Source organism: Adiantum capillus-veneris, chromosome 14, assembly GCF_014529385.1.
Source record: "Adiantum capillus-veneris isolate H3 chromosome 14, ASM1452938v2, whole genome shotgun sequence".
Classification (NCBI taxonomy): Eukaryota; Viridiplantae; Streptophyta; class Polypodiopsida; order Polypodiales; family Pteridaceae; genus Adiantum; species Adiantum capillus-veneris.
The window spans coordinates 17,569,640-17,591,595 of NC_140944.1; the positions used below are offsets into that span (position 1 = coordinate 17,569,640).

The 21,956-nt window shown below is 39.4% G+C and overlaps 1 protein-coding gene across 1 annotated transcript; it reads right to left on the minus strand.

Moving 5' to 3' along the window:
- Positions 1 to 172: 172 nt before the first annotated feature.
- On the minus strand, positions 173 to 3,576 carry LOC147441999 (uncharacterized). The gene is made up of 9 exons (XM_086529319.1): positions 3,010 to 3,576; positions 2,751 to 2,903; positions 2,558 to 2,668; positions 2,309 to 2,443; positions 1,195 to 1,350; positions 939 to 998; positions 784 to 846; positions 495 to 566; positions 173 to 394 (listed from the first exon to the last, which is right to left on the minus strand). Exons 1-9 carry the CDS (start codon positions 3,574 to 3,576, stop codon positions 173 to 175), a joined length of 1,539 nt encoding a protein of 512 aa, XP_086385445.1.
- Between the last annotated feature and the right edge of the window lie 18,380 nt (positions 3,577 to 21,956).

Sequence of the window (21,956 nt, forward strand, 5' to 3'; positions counted from 1 at the left end):
ATATGTATAATAACACAATGAATGATTCTTCTCTTTCACCCATTATCAAAACTTTCTCTATTTCAAGCAAAACATAAATATGAGCACATGTAGAATGAAGAGACAAAAGGGCAAAAGGGTGGAGAATTTGGCAAAGCTTCATTTTTAATTTGATTAAAAATACAGAGGGCGATTAAATAGAAGCTTTAGTGGTAGCAATCCACTCCACATAAGATCTCAAGAGATCTTCTTGCTTTGATTTGCTAGTGCAATGTTTGAAATGTGACTTGTGAATGCTCTTCAGGTCTCTTACAGTTGGCCAAAGTTGGCCATACATATCATCTACATCATCTAGGTTCAACGCGTCCATTGCGATTGCCTCCATGCGGTCATTGCACAAGACCTCCTCCACAACCTTAAGAATTTAACAAACCAAAAATTAGTAACTTAAAGAAATGCTAGTTTACAATCACGAAGTAATATCATGTGGAGGTTTTACATTTCCTTAATCTCACCTCTTCATCATAGTTATCGTTGAACCTTTGGAGCTTTTTAACAATTCGACACAACCTTGTTGCTATAGGCATCTACACAAGAAAACCATTAATCAAAATTAGTCGTCCTTAAGAATGTCCAAACATTCACAAAATCAAATTACTAAATTTTCCACTCACTATGGGGTTATTCTCGTTGGCCATAGACGGTGAGATTTTATTGGAGAGATCACAAAGAGCCTACATATGGTCAAGAAAATTGATAAACTACCGTGCTCATAGCAACATTTGAGTTAATCACAGAGCGTACCTTCCTTCCACTAAGAGTTGGCACCTTCTTTTTCTTTTTAAGAGGCTCCTTGTTAGAGGTGTTCTAAGAGACGAAACTCTCATTAAGTACATGGCATGGACATAAGGATATTATATAAATTTAAAGCTAGTTTAAATCATAGTGGCAATGATTACCATCACTGAAGACAGGCTTGCAAACTTTTTTGTCGGCTTCTTGGTATTGTTTTCTTTATCCTATGAATCAAAGTTAGAATTTAACAAAGAGCACACACAAACCAAGTAAGAATAGTTTTTTTATCTGTTTTTTTTAGTGTGTGTTTGGGGGGGGGGGTGGGGGGGGGGGGGGGGAAGAGGAGAGAAGAGAGAGAGAGGTGGGACATGGGGGAAGAAAGGAGTGAAGCAATTTTCTTACACCTCAGGTCTTACTTACAAAACTATTAAATCCTATGTCATCGATCATTTGTTGACAACATTTATCCCTCGGCTTTGAATGTTCGTTACCACCCAAGCATTGCATGTTGAGATCCTCCCTTGTTTCATTAGACTCTGGCGAGCCGCTTGAATGAGATAGAATAAATATGTTTTCCTACAACAAACAATCAATTACTAATATACATGAATCAAAATTCAGCCTTTTAAAGAATGATAAGTGCTAGATTGTTTTCAACTAAAAATAAGTCATTTGAAGGGGGGGGGGGGGGGAGAGAGAGAGAGAGGCAGAGAGAGTGTCTAACTTTCGCTCCTATCCGCTTGTCTTGTAAACTGGTCCCACCTTGCTGCACAAAGTCCTCAAGACTTACATTATAGTCAAAATCATTTTGGATCTCATTAGAAATGGAGCCGCTAACAATTGTGCTTCTATTCAACTACTCTACATCTTTTGAAAATGGCCTAGACATATCCTAAAAATGAAATAAAATCCATCAGGTTTCTCATAAATCACAAAAGAGCTAGTGTTGTGTAAGGTTAGTGCTCTAGTGTAGAGAGAGGACACATACCAAAGCAAAAGAAAAGAGATACTAAATGGAGAAAAAAACTTGAGCTAATCTACTTGATGTTAAAAAACACAAAGACATGATGAGTGTCTTTTCCTATTTTATCATTTTTCCATTTTGCATGAATGACCTTTACATTTACACAACAAAACATGACTTACATAAAGCATGGACTTACATTAATTTTGACAAACACAAAGACACGATGGCTATCTTTTCCTATTTTATCATTTTTCCATTTTGAATGAATGACCTTTACATTTACACAACAAAACATGACTTACATAAAGCATGGACTTACATTTTGACAGAGACTAGAAATATTTTACTATACCACTAGCATTAAAAAAGAATTACAGAAATGAATAATGGTAGAGTGTACTAATTTGTGAGCAAACTAACATCTAGCTTTGACATTGTTCACTTACTCCATTTCCTTAGGACTTTCAATAAGCATTTTTAGAGTGCACACATGGAGTTAAGAGTTAATACACACACACACACTGTCACACATTTATATACAAAGTACAAAAATGTGATTTGACTTACAGTAAAGCCATTTTCCATATCAATTGAGTTTTTCTTATTTTTGTAAGAAGGATGTATCACGCTAAACTCTTCAATGAGCCCTTTAGTTGAGTGATGTTCCCATGAGACACTCACGATGTTTGTAATAGACAATTCCTTCACCAATAACAATAGAACACTGTAAGAGTGAGAGATAGTGTACACAAGAAAATCTAGAGAAACAAACTAAGTTTTTAAACATGCTAGAATCATGAGCTCTTTAAAACTTACATGTAGAGCTTGATTATTGTGGCAATCTTTAGAGGACTCCAAGAAACCTTTATTGACGCAAGGATGTAGGACTTCGTAGCTTGCTTGTAATTCTCCCTGCAACCATGCCTCCTAAACAGAATCCATGCATAACTATTTCAAGATGACGTACATACATTTAAAGAATTGAATTCACTTTTTTTAATCAAATCACCTCATCACTATCGTCGAGGGCTATGACGCCTTGGACGAGACCCGTGTAGAATGCACCTCGAGGAGGCTCCTCTTTGAGCAATGTTGTCGACCCAATATTCCCACGAGGGGAAATTTGTGAGGCCTCAATAGTAGGGATGTCATCCATGAGTGACTCATTCTAAAATGAACAATAATTATATAGTGAAATTAGATCAAGAAGCAACCAATACAAGCAATACTAACAAGAAGTAATGAAACTATATACATACATGTAATACCGTTTGCGATTCGGTGTGGTTCGAACCAAGACTTTGATAAATATTGTTGCCTTGTGCGTAAAATCTACGCCTCTTTACATCCACCACTCCCTTTCCACACTTTCTGATGTAGTTCCTATGCTCCAAGACCTTCATATACACATCTTCGACTCGCCATGGCAATAGTCCAAGTTTTCCAAAGTCGAGAGGTGGAATGTGCTTCATATTTTCTTTAATGAATTCGAGAATTTGATTAGACTTTTCTCGACTATTACGGAGATTGATGGATGAAAAATCCTCTTTGTCTTGCCCGCAAAAACCCATTTCGAACAACTCTCTAATATTCACCATGCCCTTGTTGAAGGACGCCCATGCCTCACGGTAATATTTTATAAGAAAGGATTTTCCAACAGTGGAATACATTTCCTTTACCTTCCTAGGATAGAATATCCTATCGTATGTTATTGGACGTGCACCGTTAAGAGGGATTACTACATGACTTGAAATAGAGTCACTTACAAGATCTGGCAAAGTAGTTTTTTCTTGAGGTTGAAGATTGTATTCTAGAGCTTCACTTTGTGAGGTCATGGTCACATTCTGTGAAGTATGAAAGCTTGGTAATGTTATATTCTTTGGAACAAAAGTGGAACCACCTTCTAATACCCTCTTTGACCAACCTACCAAAGCATACCTATGGGCCACTGACTTTATGCCTATTTCATTCCAACCTTCAATAGTAAGGTATAAGAGAAGCTTACCATTGATACAATTGAAAAAAAGGCTCTATGTACTGGGATGTACCACAGAATCTTTCTACAAAATCAACCACTACTGGTGTGTCCCATGTCATCACCTTATTAAGCTCAAAGTTCAAATCTGGAAAGCTGGAAGCAAAATTAAAAGAATCTCAATCAAAGTAAGAACTTACGTTCAAGGAAATATGAGCCGAAATCAACACTCGAGCAAATGCATGCCTGGCATAGCGTGTTTCAGAAGCCATCGTTTCCTTGAACCACTGTAGAGAGCTTGTAATACGGGAACTGCTGCAGAGAGCTCCTAATACAACTTGCTCGCTGAACCACTGGAGAGAGCTTCAACTTGCTGGCTGAACCACTGCAGAGAGCTTGTAATGCGAGACCTCAAGTGAGAGAATGTAGCCACCCCATGGGAGGTATGAAGGTGAAGTTGAGGGTGGCTGAGTCAATGAAGAGATGCAAATTCGTGCTCAATAAAGCTCAACAGGCTTTCAAGCTGAACCTCTTACATGGGGAATATACAGAGGAGGAGCAGAATGTTCAAGCTGCATGGGCGCACTCATATGCAAATACGCAGGGGCTATTGAATTGAGAGAGAGAGAGAGAGAGAGAGAGAGAGAGAGAAGACGCAGGTGCAGGCGGGAGATTAGCATGAGCACCAAATAAACCAGTAAGTGTGTGTGTGTTTTTGGGGGGGGGGGGGGGGAGGGGGAATTAGGCGGTAATCATCCAGATTCCAACTATGTACTTGACCATGTTCGTGTGTGTGTGTGTGTGTGTGTGCGTGCGCGGCTTGGTGGGGCCGTGGGAATCGTCAGTGGCTGCATTACATCGTTACACGCAGTCTGGATTGGGAATCCTAAATCCTAAATATGGTATAAGCTTAAAGAGCTCTCCAGAGGAGTCCAAACTCCAGTGGTGCCGCCTGCGCACAGCCGCAGCTGAGAGATCTAGACCTAGCTTTCCGTGCAGCAGCAGCTTAGAGAGAGAAACTGAAGAAGCAGAAGAAGAGAATATTTGTGTGCCGCAGCTGTGAGAGAGAGAGAGAGAGAGAGAGAGAGAGAGAGAGAGAGAGAGAGAGAGAGAGAGGTGCTGGCCATATGGGCGGGACAAGGTGAGTAGTGGGACCTGGGTCTGTTCATGGCAGCAACGCACAGCCAACATTGATAGAAGCATGATGTCGGTGGCAGCTAACACCATGTGGAGACAGAGCAGAGTTCGGGAAAAATCATTTTTCAAACCATACAAAATTCCTTTCCTTGAGTTTTCCTAAAGGAAATTTAAAAAATAAGGGGTATTTTTTTGGGTTTTTACACTATTTATCTCTATTTTGGGGCGGAATTTTTCCTTTTCCCCTTGTACTCAACCGGCCTTTTTGAAAATTGGAAACGGCACGATATTAAGCTGAAACACATTTTTCCCGAACACTAAGATAGAGGGAAAAAGAGTGAGGATTTGAGGTGCGCACTGGAGTTTGCCACCTGCGCACAGCCGCACCAATGGAGACTTGAGAGAGACCTGCTTCTTGTGATACAGTTGCTTTTTGACAATTTGTCCCTTGATTGGTGGGGTGGCCCACAATAGCGAGCTGGGGGGAGGACAATTTTCAACTTTCAGGGGCAGTTTTTCCCGCCCTTGATTCCTATTTGTTGATCTGTCTGGCTGTTGAGTCTCAATAGAGTCCAACCAGTATTCGGGAAAAAATCATTTTTCCACAATGCATATCCCCCCTGACCGCCAAATTAAAATATCCCAACGCACCAATATGCCTACAGCACACATTAAATTGAGTTTTCTAACCTTCAAATTGACGTTTTCCAACCTCAATAAAAAAGTAAATTGAGGCTTTTTAATCTTCAATTTTAAAATTTAGAGAAAAACCTCAAAATTTCTAATGTTTTATGCATAATTACACTCAACCTAGGTATTTTCATAGGACTACCCTCCTACCCCGCTCACATGCACCTGACTTGAAATTGGAGTGCTCGAAATTGCAACCCTTCCCATCCTTCCTCAGATATCCCAAGCTACAACTCAAAATAAGGAGACAGGTTACTTTCCGACTATGCACTACATAGCCAACATGCACCAGCTAGTGGGGATGCTCATTCGAAGAGATCCTTGCTAGAAGTTGGAACGTATAGTGTCGAGCTTCCAATAAGAAAGAAGTCATGAATCTGCTTAATGGCCTTATAAGTATCTCCTTCTTAGCCAAGAAATGCCCAAGAAAATTAAAGAATAAAGCCTCTAGTCTAGTTGAACACAAAGATATGATATATTAACATCGAGAGAGATGGTGAGCTACAATAATAGCTACGAGCTATGATATAAATAATGCACACTAATATGTACTATACATATAGTCTAGTCTGTGAGGTGATAATACTGATAGTACTGCATGCATTGTCTAGTTGAAAAATAGTGAGGTAGTCTAGTTGAAAACTCATATATGATATATTAACATTGAAAGAGACGATAAGATAGAATAATAAGTTCAAGCTACGATATAAATAATTAACGCTAATAATAAATATGATACATATATTGTAGTTGAATAATAATTGAGCATACAAGTAGTAGAAGGCTAGCAGAGTTGTTAATATAACCCTTTTTTGGGTGGATAGTGTACATGTTCTTGATATCCACTACATTGGGTGTAGATTAGAGATATACGAAGATAGTGCATGATAATAAGGTTTTACAATAATTATGATACCACATGAAATTATTATGACGATTTAATAATGATGGCAGTACTGCATATACTATTGTCTAGTTGGGAAGTAGTGAGATAGGATATAAACAATAACCGGGCCTACAATGATTATGATACCACATGTATAGATAGACAATGTCCATGCTTGTATATATAAAGCTTTGTATATACGTAGACTGTACATATATATAATTAATCGATGGACTTTCCCTTCATATTTCAATACGTGCAATCTATGAATAAATAATGCATGTAGGATAATAATGATGCATGTGTAGGCCTCTTGACTAGTTGGACACTCAGATATGATACATTAACACCGAGAGAGGTGATGAGCTAAAATAATATTTACGTGCTACGATATAAATAATGCACTCAGCTAATAGTTACGATACATATAGTATAGGGAGATAATGAGTTAGCATGTAACTTGTGAGTTAGAAGATATAAACACTAACCTACAATGATTACGATACCACATGTATAGATAGACAATATTAACATGTACATAGAATGTCAACTTATAGATATAATTAATTGATGGACTTGCCCTTCATATTTCAATACATGCGATCTATGAACAAATAATGTGAGGTAATAATGATACATGCATGCCTAGGCCTCTAGTCTAGTTGGACACTCATATGTGATATATTAACATCGAGAGAGATGATGAGCTCAATAATAATTACGAGCTACGATATAAATAATTCACACTAACAAATATGATAAATATAGTCTAGTTGAATAATGATTGAGCATATAAGGAATAATAGGCGACAAGAGTTGTGAATATAACCCTTTTTGGGTGGATAGTGTACATGTTTTTGATATCCACTACATTGGGTGGAAGTTAGAGATATAGGAACGTAGTGCATGATAATAAGGTTTGGCAATAACTATGATACCACATGAAATTATTATGACGATATAATAATGATGGCACTGCATGTATTGTCTAGTTAGGAAGCAGTGAGATAGGATATACACAATAACCTAGCCTACGATGATTATGATACCACATGTATAGATAGACAATGTCCATGCTTATATATATGAAGCTTTGTATATACATAGACTGTCAATTACCTATATATTATTAAATGATAGCCTTGCCCTTCATATTTCAATACGTGTGATCTTTGATTAAATAATGTATGCAAGATAATAATGATGCATGCCTAGGTCTCTTCACTAGTTGGACACTCAAGTATGATATATTGACATCTAGAAGAGGTGATGAGCCACATTAATTTTCTTGCGAGCTACGAGATAAATAACGCACTCTAATAGTTACGACACAGAAATTCTAGCTAGACATTGAGTTAGGATACAACTTGTAAGCTAGAAGAGTTGTGATGGCCCTTCTTTGGGTTGATAGTATTGCACATGTTTAAGATGTCCACTAGATAGGGTGTAAATTGGAGATAAGAAGATAGTGCATGATAACAAGGTGTTGTCATCAATATAATTAATCTCTAACCTTCTGAAAGTATTTTCCAACTCAATTTGGCCAGTTTAGTATGGGGATAATAATAATACATGCTTAGGTCTCTAGTCTAGTTGGACACTAAGATATGATATATTAACATCGAGAGAGATGATGAGCTACAATAATAACTATGACCTATGATATAAATAATGCAGACTAATCATTACGATACATATAGTGTAGTAATTGGATAACTATCTAGCATATAAACAACAAGCTAGAGTCGATGTGATACTCATTCTTTGGGTGGATAGTGTACATGTTTCTGATATCCACTAGACAGGATGTAAATTAGAGATATAAGAGGATAGTGCATGATAACAATTATGATAAGGCATGTACTTATTATGACGATGCCAATGATATATGTTGCGATAATAATGATAGTATTCACGTGCATATATTGTCTAGCTAGAAAGTAGTGAAAATGGATATAAACCCTAAACCTACAGTAATTGTGATCCACATGTATAGATTGACAATATTAACATGTACGTAGAATGTCAACTTATAGATAAGTAATTGACACACTTGCCTTGAATATTTCAATACATGCAAACTATAAATAAATAATGTGAGATAATAACGATACATGCATGCCTAGGCCTCTAGTCTAGTTGAAAACTCATATATAATATATTAACATCGAAAGAGACGATGAGCTAGAATAATAAGTTGAAGCTACGATATACATAATCACGCTAATAATAAATATGATACATATATTGTAGTTGAATAATAATTGAGCATACAAGCAATAGAAGCCTAGAAGAGTTGTTAATATAACCCTTTTTTGGGTGGATAGTGTACATGTTCTTGATATCCACTAGATTGGGTGTAAATTAGAGATATACGAAGATAGTGCATGATAATAAGGTTTGACGATAGCTATGATACCACATGAAATTATTATGACGATATAATAATGATGGCAATACATATACTATTGTCTAGTTGGGAAGTAGTGAGATAGGATATAAACAATAACCTGGCCTACAATGATTATGATACCACATGTATAAATAGACAATGTCCATGCTTGTATATATAAAGCTTTGTATATAAGTAGACTATACCGATATATAATTAATCGATGAACTTTCCCTTCATATTTCAATACGTGAGCACTTTATTTAACCAAGTAAAAACAATTCCAAAACCAGTTACGGTCCTGACAAAGAAATAGCAGCATTAAATACACAGAGATAAAATCCATGCATAATACTTATTCTCATTCACGTACATTAATGAACCAACTATCTATAGTAAAGCTTTTTCTATCATTGCTGTAATTACGTCCATCTATACATGCAAGCATGGCATTTGAGGCTAAGCTACACTAAAATTAAGTTTTGTCATGCACTGTTAATTCGGAATCGAGAGAGCAGTGTACATGATGAGGGAATAAAGATCTTGATTAATAGAGTGCCACGTCTAATCCCTCCGACAATGGAAATAACTAGAGGAGAAAAAATGATAAGCACCTGAAAGATTTAAGAAAACTCAATGCCGATGAGTTGGAGTATTGCGACAGGCGACAGGCTACGCTGCTGCACGACGTCTTCTTCAATATGTCGAAGTGAAGCCTTCACAACTAATTTGAGCAACACGCTCGCGCGCTGGACCAGGCTTGATGGCGGCCTGCAGACTGCTATTCTGGCGTTGGTAGCTTCTTCACATGAGCTGAGATGCACCGAGAGATGAGGGAGATCAGCTACGTCAGGCGTTGGCAGCTCCTACACATGAGCTGGGATGCCCTGACAGACTACGGAGAGCAGCGCCACGCGTTCGCAGCCCCTACACATCAGCTGGAACCAGAGAGATAGAGAGAGACAGAGCAGCAAGTGATGGCGGCCCAGCTAGGCGCTAGTGTACCGATAGCTCCAGGCGATGGAGACCTGGCTTTCTGTGCCGCAGCTGAGAGAAGAAGAAGAAGAAGAAGAGAAGTTTTCTGTGCCGCAGCTGAGAGAGAGAGAGAGAGAGAGAGAGAGAGAGAGAGAGAGAGAGAGAGAGAGAGAGAGAGTGAGAGAGAGAGAGTGAGGTGCTGGCCCTGGCCATTTGGGCGGGACAAGGCGAGTGGGACCTGGGTCTGTTCATGGCAGCGCACAGTCAACATTGATTGAAGCATGATGTTGGTGGCAGCTAGCACCATGTGGAGACAGAAGGGAAAAAGACTGGCGCGCACTGGAATCTCCATGTCCACGGCAAAGTCTCACGCTCAATGTGGGAGAGCCAAAAGGAGGAGTGATCTAATCGCTCATGCAGCACTGCTGGAGTGCGGGCCACCAACCAATCATTGAATATTGGAGCATTACATAATATTAATATTAGTGTAACATACATACATACTTTCCTTGAATTTGCAAAGAGGAAATTTTAGAAAATCCGGCTATGTTTTTGGGTGTTTACACTACTTTTCTCTATTTTGGGGTGGAATTTCTTCTTTCCCCCTTGCTCTCAACCTACATTTTTGAAATTGAAAATGGCACGATATTAAGACCTGTGACGTGCGCTTCCGGGTTACTGTTTGAGAGATGGCCACCACTTTGGAAAGTTGGCCGGGCTTAAGAGGCTGGCCATCTGACAAAGCTTCTAGACCCAAAATCACTTTTTGGCGGACGAATAGGGGGCGCCACCTCCTCTTGGCCATGTTTTGGGTGCCCCAGTGTGACATGGGCCTAAGTTGAGACACATTTGTCGCAAACACTGAGTTTGACAATATTAGTATACAAGCTCGAAAAAAAGTAGGTTCGCTTTATCCACAGCTTGTTCAAAATAAAAAATGGCTGGCTCAAATTTGGGCAAGAAGGTTCTCAAGCCGGTTCATATTATGAAACTTTTAGTTATAATATGTGAAAAAGTTCCAAAGCCGGGTCCACAAAAAATGTTTCACGAGCCTTCGTCCAAATTCGACTCAATAGACCCCGCCGGCTGTGCCTCGCACTTCAAAATTTACCAAAATATCCATGTGCCAATTTAGAGTGCATTAGCACGGGGCTCGGTTTACCCTTGCCAGGCTGGAAAGCTTGGCTTTTGCAGAGGCTGCTACAGTTGATAACGTAGAACCCTACTCGACAATCTCCAATCTCCACACTATATATCTATATATATATCCTCTTAGGGATTCTCTTACTACTCCTACTGCATACAATATTTATTCATAGATCCCACGTATTGGAATATGAAGGGAAAGTCAATCAATTAATTATCTATAAGTTGACACTCTACGTACATATAAAGCTTTACATATACAGTCATGGACATTGTGTATTTATACATGTGGTATCATAATTGTTATAGGTAGGTGTTTATATCCTATCTCACTAATTCCCAACTAGACAATACATGCAATACCATCATTAATATCGCCTCACATACATATATTTACATCGACGTAATAATTACATGTGGTATCATAATTATTATCACACCTTATTATCATGCACTGTCTTCTTATATCTCTTATTTACACATGCTGATGTAGTCGATATCAGAAACATGTACACTATCCACCCAAAGAAGGGGTATATTGAAAACTCTTCTAGCTTATTGTTGCTTATATGCTCAATCATTATCCAACTAGACTATATGTATCGCAATTATTAGTGTGCATTATCTCTATTGTAGCTCATAGTTATTATCGTAGCTTATTAACTCTCTCGATGTTAATGTATCATATCTCAGTGTCCAACTAGACTAGAGGCATAGGCACATGTTATAAAGATTTACTAGATTGGCTCAATAGACAATATAACATTTAGACTAGCATCAGTACTATATAATAAACATTATAGCTCATGAAATGTAACAAGTCTATCTTTACATGTGGTATCATAATCATTGTAGGTTAGCGTTTATATCTTCTAGCTTACAAGTGACATGCTAACTCATCATCGATTTAGACTATATGTATCGTAACTATTAGAGTGCATCATTTATATCGTAGCACGTAAATATTATTGTAGCTCATCACCTCTCTCGATGTTAATGTATTATATCTGGGTGTCCAACTAGTCAAGAGGCCTAGGCATGCATCATTATTATCCTGCATGCATTATTTATTTATAGATCGCACGTATTGAAATATGAAGGGCAACTCCATCGATTAAATATATATACGTATAGTCTACGTACGTATATACAAATTATCTTTATATATACAAGCATGGACATTGTCTATCTATACATGTGGTATCATAATCATTGTCTATCTATACATGTGGTATCATAATCATTGTAGGTCAGGTTATTGTTTATATCCTATCTCACTACTTCCCAACTAGACAGTACTACATGCAGTGCCATCATTATTATATCATTATAATAATTTCATGTGGTATCATAGTTATTGTCAAACCTTACTATCATGCAATATCTTCCTCTATCTCTAATTTACAACCAATGTAGTGGATACCATAAACATGTACACTATCCACCCAAAAAAGGGTTATATATATTCACAACTCTTGTCGCCTATTATTGCTTATATGTTCAATCATTATTCAACTTATAGACTATATGTATCATATTCATTAGCGTGAATTATTTATATCGTATCTTGTACTTATTATTCTAGCTCATTGTCTCTTTCGATGTTAATATATCATATACGAGTTTTTTTAGACTAGAGACCTAGGCATGCATGCATCATTATTATTTATTTATAGATTGCATGTATTGAAATATTCAAGGCAAGTCTGTCAATTAGTTATCTATATGTTGACATTTTACGTTCATGTTAATATTAACTATCTATACATGTGGATCATAATTACTGTAGGTTTAGGGTTTATATCCATTTTCACTACTTTCTAGCTAGACAATATATGCACATGAATACCATCATTATTATCGCATCACATATCGTTGGGATCATCGTAATAATTACATGTGGTATCATAATTACTATCACACCTTATTACCATGCACTATCTTCGTATATCTCTAATTTACATCCTATCTAGTGGATATACGAAACATGTACACTAGCCACCCAAAGAATGAGTATCACAACAACTCTAGCTTGTTGTTTATATGCTAGATTGTTATCCAATTACTATACTATATGTATCGTAATTTTTAGTGTGCATTATTTATATCGTAGGTCGTAGTTATTATTGTAGCTCATCATCTCTCTCGATGTTAATATATCATAGCTTAGGTCCAACTAGACAAGAGGCCTAAGCATGTATGATTATTATCCCGCATTACTTATTCATAGATCCCATGTGGATTAATTATATAGAGGTATAGTCTACGTACGTATATACATAGATTTATATATATAAGCATGTACATTGTCTATCTATACATGTGGTATCATATGTTGACGAGGGAGACGAGAGATGAGACGGAGAGAGAGAGAAAGAGAGAGAGAGACGGCTCCATAGTATTTGCAAACCCCAAGAGTGTGTAAAGTTATCACATGAGATAAGTTTATATAGAGGGGACCAGGGTGCTATATATAGAGATACTATATATAGCTCAACACCCCCACTCAAATGAAGGTCCCTAACTATGGATGAAAAAACCCTTGGGGGCTCAAGGGAAAAACCCCAGCTCTATATATACCCACTGTTATATTGAAATATTTCAAATATATATTTACAATGTTCAAAGGAGCTACATCACTCCTGTTTTACAATGTGCCCTTTCAAGGGTCTTTAACAAGCCTATACATACAATTGATGCAAATTCTTCAATATCTTTGAAAAGCTTTAATATCTTTGAGTAGCTTGAATATCGTTGAGCCCCACATCACATCGGCAGCTTGAATATCTTTGAACCTCTATACACAGTACTTGACATGACTTTCATCCTGTAAACAATATCAACTCAAGAAACATATCGAGATGCGAAGGTTAGAAATAACCACATCAGATTGTCCTTAGAGATGGTTTGCGACACTGCTCTAGAGACGACATAGAAGCAAACGTAATGCTGATGCAATCATATGTGCAGATGACATAGAAACAAATGCAATATCAATGTAATCACATGTGCACACATATATACAAAGCCAAGATGTAATGAACATATTGGGGCCCCCAAGATCTCAACAACTGGTAGTTGTCATCATCATGGCTTTACGTACCATGGCAACACGGTATTGACGATGACATAAGAGACGCTCAGAAAAGCTTTGAAATAGAAATCATCATGGTTTTACGTACCATGACATCATATATGTCTTCTTCAAATCAAATAAAAACTGTAAAATAGTAATCATCATCATGGCTTTACGTACCATGGCATCACGGTATTCACCATGGCATTAGAGACGCTCAGAAAAACTTTGAAATTTCAATCATCATGGCTTTACATACCATGCATGGCATCAGAGACTTTTTTCTCAAATTAAATAAAAACTATAAAATAGTAATCATCATCGTGGCTTTACGTACCATGAGATCGGAGACGCTAGTTTTGTGCAAAATCTGTAAAACCTCAAGACAATGATTAGTTAGTAGATAATGTCAAAGGAAAACTATCACACACATTAGTATACAGTCCCATAAGACGATCATAAAATTACGTGAAATATTTATGACAAATTGCAACAAGATCAATAGCAACAAATTACAAGTTCCTGACGTCCAAACATACAATCTCAATATGGCAAGACATCATAACTTGCAGGACAAGGACGCTTGTAATAGACTTGTCGAAGGATGCTAATAATAGACTTGCCGTGATTGCGTAGCACCTCAATATACAAATGAATCGGCTATTGATCACCATGTGCTAGTATAAAGCGTAACATACGCTTGTATGCACGCTCGCCACTCCAAAAATACAAGCTGCTAGGAGGATTCTAAGGATAAAACGCAACATACGCTATACAAAGCTCTGGCAGTATATGCACGCTCCTCATTATATATATACATATTTATAAATCTTTGTATTTCTTTAAAATAAAAATAGTATTCTGTTTCTCTGTTGCAGTCCCTTCACGAAACACAGATGATATCCTTTCAATCTTCAAAATGGAATATGCAAGAAATTAAGAATATAGTGTACAAGAAGGCTAAGGTCACTCTACTAACGCTACGCTTGCTACTGTGTTTTTATCCTCGGGCAAGTTCTACCCTAATTTGGATTAGCACGGAAGAGTTTCCTTGAACTAGAGTTCCTAAGAGTCACGGTAGAAGCAGTTCTCTCTATCGAAAACGTTGTCGTGCAGCTCCGCTCCCAAGAAAAGAAAGATGCCAGGAAAATTCACATTAAGTTTGTTTGAAGCTTATGTGTTTAATGAACAATGATGAAGGGCTGATTGCAAGACGAGTTCAATGCTGAATGTATGTCAAATGCGGCTGAAAGGGAAAAAATATGCTTTAATAATGCTAAAAAGTGGTATGCTTGAAGTGGACACGGATGGGGTATTGTGCCATAGGAATGCAGTTCTCGATGTGCTCTACCGGCCTGTCTTTACGGCTCATCCATTGGAGCTACGGTGAAGAAGTTATGGCAGTTCGAAGTTTAAGTCAATTGCAGATCCGTGCCGGGTTGGACAACAACGGCTGAGGGGATAGAAATGAAGTAAATGCACTAGGCTGAAGTGCTCGCTTTGTGGAGCATGTCGGTCTTTTCAGATCAGAGATATATCGATTGGACTTATGGTTATCGAATTATTAATTGTTTAACATTTACCGGGGGCCGAGTCCACATTAGTCGGTCCACTCGGTTGGAGTGCCAACACTGCTATGGTTTGCTGTAGAAAACTGAGTAATTTGGCAGAGCTTCGCCGATATGTATGCAAAGGTGGCGGCTGCAGAGAGATGTTTTTAATGGCAATACTTTAATCAGTATGTATGCCGATTGGGGAGGTGACAAGGCTGCAGAGTGTTTGGAAGTGCCTTTGCTGATTTGTATTCTAAAAGTGATTCCTTTAGGAAGGCCGACCGCCCGAAATGATTGTGTCTGGCAATGCTTTGCCGATATGTATGTCAAATGTGGTGCCCTACAAGGGCATAAAACCTCCACCCAAAGCAAGGCCAGCCGTCCAAGGCCAAAAGCCAATGGCCGCCTTAACTAAAGAAAGTGTGAAGCCAAGCAAGGAAAAAAAAAAGAAAAGACCCATGGCGTGAAGACCAGGGGCGAAGGCGCAGAGGAGGGAGATGCACTCGTAGTGCGCGGTGTAAGGCCCGGATGAGCGCGCTGAAGAAACGAAAAACACTCAGAAGTGCCTCGCAATCGGATTTGGTGCTACTGCGGCTGCAAACTGTGATGGGCATCCGACGGCCTGCCACGTCAGCAGGAGGCCGGACCCATTAGCGACATCGCTAATGGGTGCCTTGCCATTTTTAGAAAAGCATGCCCCATGCAACAAAGGGGAGGCTAAGATAAAAGCAAGAAAAACGACCCTGAGGAGGGGGAGAAGAATCATCTTGAGGGGGCTCCTTCTCATAATCTCAAAAGGCTCTCTGAAGCTCTCCTCTTAAGCTCCATCTTCGGGGAAGCTCCATAGCTTTAAACTCTTAAGCATAATCTTCGAACCTCCATAGCCGGAAATTCTTAATCTAATCCTCCTCATAATCTTATGCTCTTCTAGCCGCCTAATATGCTCGGAAGCTCTATACTCTTAAGCTCTGGATAACGGAAGCTCCATTTTCTTAATCTCCATAGCCTTAAGCCATTCATAATCGAGATTTTCTTAATCTCCATATCCGAGTCTCCATAGCCGGAACAAAGCCTAATCTCAAACTGTTAACAGTGTCCATTCGAATCAGGAAGCAGAAGGCAGAGTAAGCAGGATTCCATCAATTCTCTTGTTTAGCACCTGTTTTTTAGCCAGTATTTCTTCTTGTAAAGAGAATTTAAGCTCTATTAGTGATCGATTAATCATGGATTTTGTCAATTAACTGGGAATTAAATGGACTACCTATTTTAAATATTGCTGTCGATAAATTGTATCTGCTACACCTTGCTTGGAAAGCACCTCTCACAGCCAGGGCCCGGTGCCTTCCCAGCTCACCTTTTGCACAATTATCCCCCGACATTCTTGGTGAACCCGACGCGAAACGAGCCGGGTGGGAGGTAAAGATGGAGAACTTAGAGCAGATGATGAAGTTGATTGCAGAATTAAGTGCAAACGGTTTTGATGATAAGTCATCAGTTCCAGATTTTTCGAAGATGCTTCAATTGGTTCAAGGATCTCTGCTTGAAGTGGAGACCGTAAAGAAGAAAAATCAAATCGATGAAGCTTTGGATGCAGTATACGACGAGAGACGACTCTGTGATGGATACGATCCAGAGGGCTGAGCTAGAGACCAAGGTAAGAGGGATACCAAAAGAGTTGATGGTCAAATATTTTGAGCAGTTAGTGAGTTCAGATGTGAAGGAGCAGATTCAAGAGGTTACCAGAGCCTGCAGCGGAAACTGGGAGTATTTCAAAGAAGTTATTGTGCAAGTTATGAGCAGTATGAAAGCTATCAGGAAAAGAGTACAAATTAAGTCTACCGGACTACGCAGATATCCGAGGACAAGTACGATCACAGTTAGAAGCTGTGATTGATGAGTTTATTGTGCAGGATGCTACCTTCTTACAGGCTAATGATGAAGACATAGTCAAAGCCGTGTATGCAAAGTTGGGTCTTGCAGATGCCGTACATGAAGTAGAAGCCTTTGAGGGTGAGTCTTTACAGCTTCAAGATACAGAAGTTGATTTTTGCCTAAAACACATACATGTAGTACAGGAGGAAAAGAGATCAGGAAATCAAAACAATGAAGTGGCTAAAGCTCAAGAGAAAATCGTACAGGTGAATGAGTGCAGCCATATTCAAGTAGACATGCATGAAGATTCGGTTACAACTGATACGTTTGTTAGTGACTCAGAATCATAGCAAAGTTTTTCTGGTACAGATTCTATCATAGAGGTGGGTACAGGTTTTGCCAAAGGGTTGATTAATGATGCAAATGTCAGAGGTCAAAGCAGGGCTGCTGTTGAGAGCAGCATGACCATGGTTTTTGGTATACCAGATTTATCGAATTTGGATGTACCAGATTTTGAGGACTTGGCTAAAAAAGATTATGTGCTTGAAGATCTGCAAAATGTTGATTCAAAGGGGGTGTAGACTCCTTTGATAAGTTTCTGTGACCTAGAGCTACACATCTGGTAGACTGGTCCTGAATTTGATGATGTTGATTTAGAGAGAGAGAAAACTTCCTCTCTATCAAGAATTTGTGACACATGGCTCACACTATGACAGAATGATCATGACCTTGATGTTGCTGATTCAGAGGGGGTGCGTAGTGAAGTGCCATCTCTTGTTGATGAATATGATTTGTTTCATTGTGCCGATGATATAGACAGGGCAGTAGATGAAATTTTCAATGGGCATGCTGAACTTTGTGCTACAGAAGTGCAAAGATATGTGGATGAGGGCGCAAGACTTGAAGAGAAATTTATAGTAGATACATTTAGTATGCATGTCATATGTGAAAATCTTGGTTTACTGCAGCAGCCCGAGATGTGCGAGATGAAGGAACCTTCTCTAGCGGTGGACCTAGATCTTATGTGCTTACTGGATGAAGCTTTAGAAGGATTCTCAAACACAGATGCTAAGGATATCGATCAATCTGGATTCATGCATGAGCAAGTTTGTTCAGATACAGTAGATGATGACCTTATGCAGTTGTTAGATGCTGCACTACTTGATTTTGAGCCTCTACGAGATAGAGAAATGTTTTCAGATGCATCCTTTGAGCCTAATGAAGAGGATTTTACCAGAGACTTGATGTCCTCAGGTATGCATGATTGGGATTCCAATACTAATGAGAGTGAAGGTGCACTACCAATGCTTTTACCTGTGATTGATGATCGACAATTGGATGAGCCAATTGCACAGGGGATATGGTAGTATCTGATGCTACATGATGCTATATGGAATCTGATGTTACCTTATGATGTAGGGGATTTTGAGCAAGCTTTTGACCCAGGAGGTGACAAATATATGCATGGTCCTAGGCAATGGACTTATATGCCATATGATCCAGGCGGTTTGTATGAAGATTTGAGGGCTAATTTATGTTTATGCTATACTGATTGGAAATTCTTGTATTTTTCCTATGATCCTGGAGCATGGAGCAAAATTTTTAGATGAAGGCTCACAATGTGTCAAATGATTGGTTTCCCGTTTCATCCCGGGGGCTACTAAAGTGCCAGTTGCAAATTTGAAGAGTACCAGCTATCTAATGTAGCAGGTTGCATGGTACAAGGTTTTGTTTTCTAGATTATGCTAAGTCAGAATAGCTTTGGTTAGGCATTCAATAAGATTACATGGCTGGTTTCGAGCTGACTTCTTTGGACAATTGATGAAGTATCTTCATATCTTTTGAGTTGGTTATGCTAACAGAACTTGAGGTAAATGACTTGACGGCCATTCCGTGTGCAAACAGAGTAAGACATACTTGAGCTTGACAGGGTTCCCTTAAGAGAACTTAATGGTCAAGCCGTGTGCATAAGTAACCGGAACACTTGAGTCAGGCGGGGTTCACTAAACCGGAGCACTTGAGTCAGGCGGGGTTCACTAAACAAGTTATCCATGATTGAATGCTTTGAAGATACGACAGATGTGATTCAGAGATTTTTGATGGTAGCTACCTAATGATGAAGCTAGAACATTGATGATAGACGGTGTAAGCCTTAGTTTATTTTTCATATGTTTACCAGTTGCATGAGTCTGATGATGGCAACGACCTAAACCTATAACAGATGCAGATTGAAGTACAGTTGGCACAGACCGGAGGCTGTGCAAGTTCAGAGGGGGTGGATGTCATGCAGATCCTCTCCCAAGCAAAGAAAGATGCCAGGAAAATGCACATTAAGTTTGTTTGAAGCTTATGTGTTTAATGAACAGTGATCAAGGGCTGATTGCAGGCTGAGTTCAATGCTGAATGTATTTCAAATGCGGCTGAAAGGGCAAAAATATGCTCTAATAATGCTAAAAAGTGGTATGGTTGAAGTGGACACGGACGGGGTATTGTGCCATAGGACTGCAGTGTTCAATGTGCTCTACGGGACAGTCTTTACGGCTTGTCAAAAGGATCTACGGGTAATAAGTTATGACAGTTTTAAGTTGAGTCAATAGCAGATCTGTACCGGATTGAGCACCTGCTAATAAAAGGTCAAAGGTGATAGGAATGCATGAGTCCGAAGTGCTCACTTTCAGGAGCATGTCGATCTTTTCAGTTCGTCAATCGGGGTTTCAGTTGGCAAGATATGGTCAAATTAAGTATCACCGGGGGCCGGGTTCGAACCGCCCTGGTCGGCTCGATTGGTGTCTCGGCCGGAAGTTTTGTTTATTGTCCAGGGTTGGGATGCGGGAGCAAAAATAGCTTGATGAGTCTCATGACCGGGATGTCGTTTGATGCTGCTTGGCCGGCAGTGGTCGTATTGGTAATACCTGGCTGACAAGAAAGTAACTCTGACATTTTTATCGGATGTGATGGAAAGCCCTTGCTTCAATGGAATCACTTGTATTTGCAGCTTAAAGATATGTATGCCAAATGTGATTCCCTTACGATGCTTATGGCCGCCAATGAAAAAGCCTGGCAAAGCTTCGGTCGACATGCGTATCGGACACGAAGTCCCGAGCTTTTTGGCCGATTTGTATGCCAAATGTGATGCCGTTACGAAGGCCGACCGCCTAATTGTTGTGCTTGAAATTGCCATTGCCCACATGTATGTCAAATATGCCAAATGTGATGCCATTACGAAGGCCGACCGCCTAATTGTTGTGCTTGAAATTGCCTTTGCCCACATGTATGTCAAATGTGACGCCCTACAAGGGTATTAAACCCCTCCAAGCCCAACGTCCCAAGGCCCAAAAGTCGCCCGCCCATGGGGTGGCCACCTAAAACCAAAAGGGTTTTGAAATTAAGTGTGAAGAGGGGAGAAAAGAAAGAAGAGAATGGCATGGCGGCAGCGCGCAGAAGACGCAGCAAGACGAAGAAGCAATCGCGCTGGGCGCTAGAGTGGTCGGGCGAGCTCGACACAGAAGAGAAAAACGCTCAAAAATCCATCACGCACGATTTTGGCACCATCCGCGCAGCTTTTCACGCTAGTCGAAAAACGGCCCTGCCATGTCATTAGAGTGGCTACCGAGCGACGTCGCTAATGGGTGAGCCGAATTTAGCAAAAGGGGGGGTCCCATGCAACTATATAAAGAAAAGCAACGGTTTCCTTGAGGGCATCATCTTGAGGGGGTTCCTTCTCATAATCTCAAAAGGCTCTCTGAAGCTCTCCTCTTAAGCTCCATCTTCGGGGAAGCTCCATAGCTTTAAACTCTTAAGCATAATCTTCGAACCTCCATAGCCGGAAATTCTTAATCTAATCCTCCTCATAATCTTATGCTCTTCTAGCCGCCTAATATGCTCGGAAGCTCTATACTCTTAAGCTCTGGATAACGGAAGCTCCACTTTCTTAATCTCCATAGCCTTAAGCCATTCATAATCGAGATTTTCTTAATCTCCATATCCGAGTCTCCATAGCCGGAACAAAGCCTAATCTCAAACTGTTAACAGTGTCCATTCGAGTCAGGAAGCAGAAGGCAGAGTAAGCAGGATTCCATCAATTCTCTTGTTTAGCACCTGTTTTTTAGCCAGGATTTCTTCTTGTAAAGAGCATTTAAGCTCCATTAGTGATCGATTAATCATGGATTTTGTCAATTAACTGGAATTACCTGTTTTAAATTTGTTGTCGATAAATTGTATTTGCTACACCTTGCTTGGAAAGCACCTCTCACAGCCAGGGGCCCGGTGCCTTCCCGGCTCACCTTTCGCACAATTATCCCCCGACAACGTGAACCCCCTTGCAACATGATCTTTATCCTCTAAACAAAATAAATAAGAACGTTCTCTTGAGAGGAACAAAAATATGACTTATCTTAGATCTTGCGATTGCTGTTGCAGCATGGTGCTCTGCAGACCACGACATATGCATGAACATTTTTCTTGGTGCAAATTGTTGGGAAATCGGTTGCAAGATCTTTCAATAGGCCTCTTT